A 10,379-nucleotide genomic window follows, 5' to 3' on the forward strand; every position below is an offset into this window, starting at 1 on the left:
CTGAAGTTCTTGTGTGGGGAAGCTGTAAGGAGTGGAAGGGAGAAGAGGAAAGTAGCTGGGAGGGGAGAGGAGTTTGTTAGGACATAAGAAACCAAGTACAGGAGATGGCCTCCTGCCCTCCTCCCTGGAATGCCTTGGGAGCCCAGACTGTAGATTTAGGGTTCTCAGTTTTGAGACGGGGCATGATGGGTAAGACAGGGGCAGGAGGAGTAACCTAAGGGGATAGCAGGTGTGGATTGCTGTAGGATAGGGAAAAGCTTGGCAATCAGGACAAAGTGAGTTTGGGCCTCAATCTGTGGACATCGGGGGAAGTTCAAGTTTAAGGAGGAAGAAGAGGAGACAAGAGTCTGAGGCTTTGTCCCTCCCCCATTCCCTCAGATAGCCTCTACCTGAAATCTGCTATCTTCCAATCTTTAGGCCAACTGACCTCTAGTCCCCATTCCACCTAGGCATATTGACACCCCTCCTCCACCCCCCTGCCCCTCCCTGTCCCCACTCTGTCCCAGAATCTAGATATCCTAACCTCCAAATCCCACCCCTTCCCATGATCCAGGAATCCTAACTCCTAAGCCTGACTCTCCTCAAGGACCCAAGTGTCTTGACCCCAGCCTTCACCAAGCACAACTCTCCTCCCATCTCCACACACCTGTGCTGGCCTCGCCCCAAGCCCCAGGGGCAGCTGAGCTGAGCTGGGAGGAGTTGTGAGGAGGGCCTCGGAGATCAGAGGATTGGGGCCCCTTGGGGGAGGGGTGAGGAGGGGGCTGGGAATTTCCCCCCACACCTGTCTGGGCCTGAACTCCCCCTCCCCCTACAGAGCCAGGTGGGGGGCACTGGGGAATTCCACATCTAGGGCCTAAGATGGGCCAGGGGGCCAGATGCCGGAGTCCCCCCACAGAGGGTGAGGTCTGGGTATCAAGATGCAAGGACTATAGGTCCGGGTACCTGGATCCTAGGAAAAAGACGGGGCTGGGAGTCAAGAAACCTCGATCCCTGGAGATGTTCAGGGTTTGAGGCTGAGGGCATATCTGCTTCATTCTGTCAGGTACCTGGTGGGGTTCATTCACTCCTTAAGATCCATGTGCAGGGGAAACAGGGCATGGGGAACTGAGACCCAGGGAAGAAAACCTCTCCAATAACACTCCTGACCCTAAATCCTTATACTTAGATCGGAGATTTGATCTCTCAGTCATTGGGTCCATGTAAGCACATCTGGGAGCATGGGAGCCCACGTGAGAGTGTGAATCCAAGTGTAAGGAACTCATGTGAGAGTGTGCTGTGTTTGTAAGCTAGCATAGGAGCCTGTCTGTGAGCTCCTAAGCCTGTGATCGTGCCTGTGGGAGCACCAGCATGTCTGTGAATGTTTCCACTCTATACCACGTTTATGTCTTCGCATGCCTTAGTGTTTATATCTCTGGGTCTCTATTAGACTCTGAGTCTCTGTCTGTTCTCTCTCCTCAATCCCCCCAATCCCCCCGGGCTTGGACCTGCTCAGACAGCTCCAAATGCCTCAGTACGGTTCCCCCTCCCCCAGCTCCTGAAATGCAGGTAGGGGACAAGGACTCTCCGATCTCAGAGCAGCCGGCTAAGGCTGAAAAGAGGATGCCTGGGTTGGAGGGGGGGGGGGAGCCGGGTGGTGCAGGTTGCAACTTAGATCAAGGGGAAGAAAAGGAGAAGGCGAAGGAGTGGAAGGGAGGGGGAGGTGTCTGGGCCTGTACCTCACTCTCTCAGGCGGGGCTTCCCAGGCTCCCCCCCAGGGCGAGGGAGAGACCCACCCAGGGAGGGAGGGAGATCCCAGGTGGGGAGTTTGAGAGGGAGGAAACTAGAGACAGAGAATGAGAGGGAGGCCCGGGAGCCAGGCAAAGGCTGAGGCAGGAGGCACTCGGGACAGAGAAGCAGGGAGAAAGAGGGGGAGAAACTCAGAAGAGACACAAAAGATAAAGTAAGGCAGATTCAAAAAGAAACTCGAGTTATGGTCATATAGGCTTAGACAACAGGGAAGAGTCAGAGATAGTGAGGAGCAAGAGACTCAGAAACCGGTTAACAAAATCAGCAAAACTCAAGAGATGTGGGTAGGACTGACTTCCAAAGAAACTACTGTTCAAAAAGTTTGGTGAAGATGGAGTCTATGAGAGAGTGAAAAGAGCTGTTTGGGGAACTGAGGAAAGCAGGTGCCAGATTCTGGGAAAGGCAGGTGAGCTGAGTGAGGGGCAGGAGAGCCAGGACTGGAGGTAGCTGGGAGAGTTGGAGGGCTCCATGACTTCGGTGCTAAGGATCTCCCCATAAAGGGGGCCATGGGACCTCTGGATCTCTGGAGCCTACTGCTGTTGTTGCTGCTACCCCCTACCTTGCCCCTGCCCCTGGGGGGGGGTCTGCAGAGCCCAGGTGAGTCCTCAAAAACAACCCAAGCAATATCCTATCTGGGAACCAAGCATTGAGGCCCCCAGCCTCCTCCCCTCCCGGGACCCAGTTAGCCAACCCCCAACCCCACCTCAGTAGGACACAGGAGTCTGGCCCCATTGCCTCTATCCGTCGTGGGAGCAGCTAGGCATTTTTGGTTCCCCAGCCCCCCTCCCTTCCTGGGATTCACATCTCCAGTCTCCTTACCTGCTCCCCTTCTGGAATCTCATCGTATAGTCCCTCCCCAATATCTAAGTGTCCAGTCCCCTGCCTCTGGTCTGAGAACTCGGGCATCCAGGATAGTCGCCAGACCCTTACAATTCCAGGACCCAAGGTATTGGGTTCCCCTGCCCCTTTCCCTTCAGGCAACCAGACCTACAGCTTCCTTCCCTCCTAGAACTCAGGTGTCCAGTCTCCCACATCTCCCTTCCTAGGACGTCCTGACCCAATTCTCTTTGTGTAAGCTGACCCTTCCTACACGCCATATCCATTTTCCTGTTTATGTCTGTCTGTCTGTCTTGGGTTTGTCCGCTTGCCTACCTGCTGACCTGGAGGTGGGGGCGTGGCTCTGACCCCTGGAGGGGAGGGTTGAGGAGGGAGCAAGGCTATAGGCGAGAGCAGCCAGTCCGGGACATCCCTAACCCTGGCCTTGCTATCAGCGCCGTCGGAGTGCTACCAGGTGAATGGGGCGGACTACCGAGGCCACCAGAACCGGACGGGGCCCAGAGGCAGTGGTCGGCCCTGCCTTTTCTGGGACCAGACGCAGCAGCATAGCTACAGCAGCAGCAAGGACCCCCAGGGCCGCTGGGGACTGGGCGCGCACAACTTCTGCCGGTGCGAGCGGACTTGGGCCGGAGTGGGGCGGGGGCGGCAGGGGGGCACACTTTCTGCTACTGTGGAAGACTCTGGGGATAGGGCACTTTGCCAGGACTGGCGGGAAGAAGGGGAAGACCTGGGGAAGAAATGAGGCCTGACAGGCTCTCCGCCCGCTTTAGGAATCCCGACGGAGACGTCCAGCCCTGGTGCTATGTAGCAGAGACCGAGGAGGGGATCTACTGGCGGTACTGCGACATTCCCACATGCCACAGTGAGCCCTGGCTTGGGGAGATGGGCGAGCAGCCGGGTCCTCAGTGGCAATAAGACGGTTTGAAGGCGGGGCGGGGACAACGAGGTCCCGAGCGGGTGGGACACGGGTTCGGAGTAAGGATGCTTGGGGAACTTCGGATTGTGATCTCTCTGTAAGAACACCTGGGACCCGGGGTGAGGGTTGGGGGAACCCAGGGAGAAGCTAGATCTTGTGGCCCTGGGAGGATGGAAGGGGAAAGCGGGGTGGGGGACCTCGGGGAAGGGGGAGGAGTAGGATTGACCCTGTGTCCGTTCTCCGCCTCCCTTCCCCAGTGCCGGGCTACTTGGGCTGTTTTGTGGATTCCGGGGCTCCCCCAGCTTTGAGTGGCCCCAGTGGCACCTCCACCAAGCTCACAGTACAGGTCTGCCTGCGCTTCTGTCGCATGAAGGGATACCAGGTAACGCCTCCCGCCCTAGCCCTAAAATTGTGAGAACAAGGAGGCCTGGGACTCTTCCCGGGAGGTGACTGACCTCTCCCCCGCAGCTAGCTGGGGTGGAGGCCGGCTATGCTTGTTTCTGCGGCTCGGAAGGGGACCTGGCCCGGGGACGCCCAGCCCCGGCCACAGATTGTGACCAGATCTGCTTCGGCCACCCGGGACAGCTGTGCGGTGGAGACGGGAGGCTGGGCATCTATGAAGGTGAGGGTGGCCAGAGAGCTGACAAAGGATGGCTCCGAACGTGGAGGCGAGATGGAGCAGAGACTGGGGGACGTGGGGGAGGAGCCTGGGCTTTGACGGGATGAGGCGGGGAAGGGCTTGGAAAATGAGGCGGGGCCTGAGCTGGGACCAGACTGGGGAAGGGCCAGCCTCCGAGGAGGAGGAGGATTGAGCGGGTCTGAGGAATAAAATAGCCAGGTGGGAGCCGCCTACGGATTCTTCCCAGACAGGTGTGACCTGGATTCTTTCCACTGGGTGGGACTGCGCAGGGGCTCAGTGAGATGGGCATAAGCCATCTGATGACTGTGCCTCCTTCCCCCGCCTCTAGTGTCGGTGGGCTCCTGCCAAGGGAATTGGACCGCCCCCCAGGGTGTCATCTACTCCCCGGATTTCCCAGATGAGTATGGCCCGGATCGCAACTGCAGCTGGATTCTGGACCCGCCAGGGTCCGCCCTGGAACTCACCTTCCGCCTCTTTGAGCTGGCTGACTCCAGAGACAGGCTGGAGCTTCGGGAGGCTGGCTCCGGCCGGCTACTGCGGGATTTCGATGGGTCAAGGCCCCCACCCCCTGGGCCCCTGCACGTTCCCACAGCTGCCCTCCTGCTCACCTTCCACAGTGACCCCCGAGGCCATGCCCAGGGTTTTGCCCTCACCTACCGAGGTGAGGGGGGCACATCCTTCATAACTAGTAATCGACCCCCGCCAATACCCCACTCCAGTACATCCTAATCCCCAGCCCTCAACTTCCCAGACCAGATGACTTACCACAGTCTTGCCCAGAACTCCACCCCAAGCCTGAGTCTTCTCTCCTCAGGGATTTTGGATCCTCTGGAGAACATGGGATCCCCTCAAAGCTTGGCCCAGACCTTGCCAGTCCCCATGGATGGAACTGACTGCAGCCCTGGGCCTGGGGTTCCAGACCCTGGAATTAGGGGTGAGAGGCCAGGGACTGTGGTATAAGAGGTCTGTGTGCCATGGGAATTGGGAGGGAGTCTGATGAAGCTTCCGGAGGTTCGCAGCTGCCCTGGTGTCGGTCACTGGCCCGCGGTATCTCTTGAAGCACTTCTTCGTTCTCACGGTTGCTCTTCCATCCCCCTGCAGCTGGGGTCTTCTACGCCTTGATGGTGGTGTCTGTATCGCTCCTCATCCTCTTCTCCTTCTACCGTGTGCTTCGGAAACGGTGTGTGACTGGACCCTCTGAGACCCAGGAGAGACCCAGGCCAGCCCCGAGGGGAGGGAAGGGGCAGGATCAGGATCCAAGGGAAAACCCTGAGGAGGGCTGAGGGCTAGGCTGCAGGACGCTTGTGACCTTAGAATTGGGAGCTGAACTTCTGGGTCCCTGGAGAGCAGGGGCTTTGCGGGAGGGGGATAATGCAGAAAACTCGGGCCCTGGGAGGGGAGAGGATGGAAATTTGGAGATGAAGAAAGGAGGTAGGACCCTGTTGATCTCCTCCCTCCTTCTCAGGAGCTGTATGCTGGCACCAGGGAAGGGGCTGATGGGGCGACTACTGGTGCTGGGCCCTGTCAGGGGAGCTGGGAGAAGCTGGGTCGTCTGGTATCGCAGGCCCCGTGGGGTAGCTGTCCCCAGTCCCACTGGAGACCCCACACCTGAGGGTCCAGCCCTGGCCTACCGGCCCCTCAGTGCCTCCAGCCAGAGCTCCCTACGATCCCTCATCTCAGCGCTCTGACCAGGACTGGCAAACCCACTTCAGCCCGGGTACCTTAGCCACCGTGGGCAAACTGCCACACATCTTCTGAGAAGTCTGTCTGTTCCCACCGGCCCAGGTCTCCACACTGGTCCCTATCTCCCATTCCTTCAACTAATGGCCTAAAATGGAATCAGAAGTCAAAGGGACAAAAAACCTTGGACACCTGCTTGCCTACTTCTGAGTGAAAGAGGGGTGGGGGAAGGGTGGAGCGGTCAAATCTTCAGCCTTGTTGGTGGGTCTCAGGATGATTAAGGTCCAAAAGCAAAAGAAAATACAGAACTGTGGACCTCTACTCAGCTCCCCCAGGACCATGTACTAAATTGGGAGTAGGTTTGAGATTACTGGAAAATGGTGCTCCTTTCAGGAATATCCATGAACTTGATGAAGAGGTCACAGGTCAAGGAAAAGTGGCCAAGGGCCTGACCTATAGAGTTGGAATAAAGGGACATATTTTTGTACTGACCCTGGAGCAGTCTGCTTCCTTGGGAAAGAGTGGGGAGAGGTTAAAGAAGTTATGCACAGGAGAGGAAGGGCAAGACTGTTCTAAGGGGGTCAGACATGGAAGAATGGTTGGACATTGGTCTGGAATTATTATTGAAAGAGGGAGAAGGAGTTTGAGAGTATATAAAGGATGGGACTGGGCTATGCAGAAATTATGCAAGTAAAAGAGATTGCTGGAAGGGATTTATGAGAATGAGGAAAGAAATGAGGAGAGCAGTCAGGGCTTCAGTCAGAGGGAAGGTGAAGAGGTTCCACAGCCCTCATGGACTGAACTTCCTGGCACACAGGTAGTCTTACTAGATTGTAAGTGTTGTCTGTAAACTGTCCTACAGCAGACATCACCATCATCGCTCTTCTCCCCCTCCCCCCCACTTCTTTCCCATTTCTCACATTTTCCTTACTTTTCTCCTTCCCAGTGACTAGCATTTGTATAGCTACAAAGCGATGTGTGTGTATGTGTGTGTAATCTCATCTGACCTCACCACAACCCTATGGGTGGTGCTTTTATTATCCCCATTTTAGAGGTGAGAAAACCAAGGCTGAAAGAGGTTAAATAACTTGCCCAGAGTCACACACCTAGTCAGTGTCTGAGGCAGGATTTGAACTCAGGTTTTCCTGACTCAAAGTCCAGCACTCTATTACACCACCCAGCCCCCAAAAGCTAACTTTTTTGTAAAGCTTCACGATTCTCAAAGCATTTTACAACTGGAAAGAGATGGGCAAGATGACCATCAAGTTAGTTGGATCCACAAATAGCTGAGTATCTACACCTGCAGAAGAGCCATTCGTGATTCAATGTTCGGAAATCTCTAGGGAAGCATTCCAAGGATCTATCTTGGGTCCTGTGCTCTTTAACATTATTATCAATGACTTAGATCAAGGGATAATAGTGAAGTAATAGGAATTGACACTTACAGCCCTTTAAGTTTTGTAAGGCAATTTACCTAGAGGGCTAAATGGCCAGGGTCTCCCATTGCTTCCTGGGCCATCTCCAGTCATCCTGGTGAACCGGGTGGCTCCGGAGGGGAAAATGAGGCTGGTGACCTCGCACAGCCCAAGTCAAGTGCGAGTCATGTCATCATTCCCTGATGTCATGGTCCTCTTCGAGAGCGAAGGACAAACCCAACAACCTAGATGATCTCAAAACCTCCCCACAATGCTGTGAGCATCAGTATTTTACAGACAAGGTAACTGAGCAGCAAAGAGGGCAGATGACTTACTCACAGTCCTACAGAGGGTCTCAGAGGGGGCATTTAGAACCAAGAGCACAGGCCTTCTTGACTCCAAGTTGAAGACTTTAGCCAGTTTGGTACGCTGCCTCTCTAGGATGGCATTTTAAAAAAATCTTTTTACAAAGACGGGATATTTATACATTTATAGGTGGCACAAAGCTAGAGGAAATAACTAACAAAATGGATAACAGAGCCAAGCGTCCAATTTATCTCACCAGGCAAGGACATTGGGCAGGATGCAATAAAATGATATTTAACCTTTTAATATACATAAATGAAATAAACTTCCCAAATACAAGATGGGGGACTGTGAATGTGGGGGTCTTTAAGTTCAATGAGTCAACAGTATAAAATAGTACGCCAAAAGGTAATGTAATCTTAAACGACATTAAGAAATGTATGGCATCTAGGAATAGAATAATGAAACTAGCATTTATGTAACACCGACTATGTGCCAGGCATTATATTAGGCCTTCATAAATATTATCTCATTAGATCCTCACAACAATCCTGAGAGGTAGGTGCTATTATTATCCAATTTTACAGTTGAGGAAACTGAGGCAAGTAGAAGTTAAGTGTCTTGTCTAAGGTCATACAGCTAGTAAGTGTCTCAGGCTATATTTGAATTCAGGTCTTCCTGACTCTGGGCTAAGTGCTTGGTTTTTGTTTGTTTGTTTCTGTCCTTCGTTCTCAAAGAGGACTATGACATCAGGAAGGTGATGCCATGACTCAAAAGTGAATTGGACTTAAGTAAGAGAAGGCTTTGCAACGTCACCAGCCTCACTCTCTCCTCTGGAACCATCTGGGTCTGATGGCGAGATATAGATTAGGACAACTGGAGATGCACCCCCCTCCCACCCCCAGCCTTACTGCTCTATCCACTGAACTACCTTTGCAGACAAATGGGTGATAGCAGGACAGTCCTGCTGCCCCCTGCCCTAGTCAGATCACACCTAGAATATTAAGTTCAGTTCCAGGAACGACACCTTAGGAAGGAAGCACATCAATAGGATGGAGAACATCATGCCATATGAGGAACAGTCCGAGGCAGAGGCTCCCTAAGCTGTCGGTCTTAGGGCTTCTCTATTCTCTTCAAACTTATTCCTGATTCCACAGAGCTTTGTTTATATGGGTTATGTCTATTGACATTTAGAAATTTAAAATGAAAACAACTTTGAAATACTCATTTTAAAGTAATAAACCTATTATCACAACTGCCAAATTATCATTTGAAATAACCACATTTTTGAAAATAAAAAATTTAGCAAGAGGAGCGGCATTGTTTTACATATTTTCGCAAATCCCTTTAATGAATGGTTTCATAGAAGACAGCAGGATTCTCAGGTCTGCTGCTACATTCAGTCTGCTGAGATATGTTATTTTGGTTGAAATATATGGAGAAAATCCATCATCACACAGATTTATAGTTGGAAAAGGAGGTATTTTATTGTGCAAATAACATACTTAATATTATTATGAAAACTGTTTTGACCCCATGTCCTCAAACCACACTTTGAGAACTGTGGTTGAAGGGATTGGAGATATTTAGCCTGGAGAAGGCTTGTGTCTGGGCAAAAGAGATTTAGGGTAACTGTATTCAAATATTTTGAGAATTGTCACTTGGAAGATGAATTCGATTTGTTCCACTGGGTCCCAAAGGGCAGAACTAGGAGTAATAGGGTGGTAATTGCAGAGGCAGATTCAGGGTTGACATAAGAAAAACTTTTCTAGCAATTAGAGCTATCAAAAAGTAAAATGAGCTCCCTTGTGAGGGAATGGCCCCCTTCGTTGGAGGTTTGAAAGCAAAAAGGCTTTTAGGGGTTAGATGCAATGGTCTAGGACAATAAACTGGAGATTGGGGAGGAGAGGGGAGAAGGAGAGAGAGATAGAGAGACAGAGAGACAGAGAGAGAGAGAGAGAGAGGAGAGGAGAGAGGGGAGAGAGGGAGGAGAGGGAGAGAGAGGGAGAAGGGGAAAGAGAAAAGAGAAAGAAACAGATAGAAAAAGACAGCAAGAAAGAAAGTGAGAGAGAAGACAGAAAGACAGGAAAAAAACAGAGAGAGAGAGAGAGAGGAGAGAGAGGGAGGAGAGGGAGAGAGAAAGAGAAGGGGAGAGAGAAAAGAGAAAGAAACAGAAAAAGACAGCAAGAAAGAAAGTGAGAGAGAAGACAGAAAGAAAAAAAACAGAGAGAGAGAGAGGAGAGAGAGGGGGAGAGAGGGGGTAGAGGGAGAGAGAGAGAGAAGGGGAGAGAGAAAAGAGAAAGAAACAGTAGAAAAAGACAGCAAGAAAGAAAGTGAGAGAGAAGACAGAAAGAAGAGGAAAACAGAAAGACAGAAAAAAAACAGAGATAGAAGAGGGAGGGGAGAGAGGAGAGGGAGTGAGGGGGAGAGAGAGAGAGAGAAAGAGAGAGATCTGGAAGAAGGGAAAGGGGGCCGTCACTGATTTGGCCCTCGGGTGCGGTGGAGGGGGCGGAGCCGCAGGGAGTAGGAGTGGCTAGATGCTGATAGTCCAGAGAGTCAGGGTGCACCAGAGCAGGATGAGGTCACAGAGATGACATACTTTAACCCCCTCATTTTTCAGACAGAGGCCCAGAGCAAGGAAATGGCTTATTCCGGGTCCTACAATGAGTCTGTGGTAGAACTGGTGCTAGATTACAGGTCTCCTGATTCACCTCGAAAGGTTCTTTCCACTACCCTGGGCCCTAGGATAGGTCTTCACTCTAATATAAATGTAGAGGATAGTCCAGGGTTTTTGTATGCT

At 52.2% G+C, this 10,379-nt stretch overlaps 1 protein-coding gene across 1 annotated transcript; it reads left to right on the forward strand.

Annotated features, from left to right (window-relative positions):
- The first annotated feature begins 2,196 nt into the window (after nucleotides 1-2,196).
- KREMEN2 (kringle containing transmembrane protein 2) lies at nucleotides 2,197-6,311 on the forward strand. The gene is made up of 9 exons (XM_036739218.1): nucleotides 2,197-2,382; nucleotides 3,057-3,231; nucleotides 3,393-3,484; nucleotides 3,796-3,920; nucleotides 4,007-4,160; nucleotides 4,507-4,839; nucleotides 4,993-5,112; nucleotides 5,280-5,358; nucleotides 5,644-6,311. Exons 1-9 carry the CDS (start codon nucleotides 2,292-2,294, stop codon nucleotides 5,864-5,866), a joined length of 1,392 nt encoding a protein of 463 aa, XP_036595113.1. The 5' UTR covers nucleotides 2,197-2,291; the 3' UTR covers nucleotides 5,867-6,311.
- Nucleotides 6,312-10,379: the final 4,068 nt, after the last annotated feature.

The sequence above is a fragment of the Trichosurus vulpecula genome, chromosome 9 (assembly GCF_011100635.1).
Source record: "Trichosurus vulpecula isolate mTriVul1 chromosome 9, mTriVul1.pri, whole genome shotgun sequence".
NCBI classification, from domain to species: Eukaryota; Metazoa; Chordata; class Mammalia; order Diprotodontia; family Phalangeridae; genus Trichosurus; species Trichosurus vulpecula.

Excerpts from the sequence above, each read along its gene's own strand:
- KREMEN2 (XM_036739218.1), top strand. The coding sequence starts at position 2,292 with ATGGGACCTCTGGATCTCTGGAGCCTACTGCTGTTGTTGCTGCTACCC. Across the intron at positions 3,232-3,392 it reads GGCGCGCACAACTTCTGCCG|GAATCCCGACGGAGACGTCC; the intron begins GTGCGAGCGGAC and ends CGCCCGCTTTAG. Across the intron at positions 5,113-5,279 it reads TCCAGACCCTGGAATTAGGG|CTGGGGTCTTCTACGCCTTG; the intron begins GTGAGAGGCCAG and ends ATCCCCCTGCAG.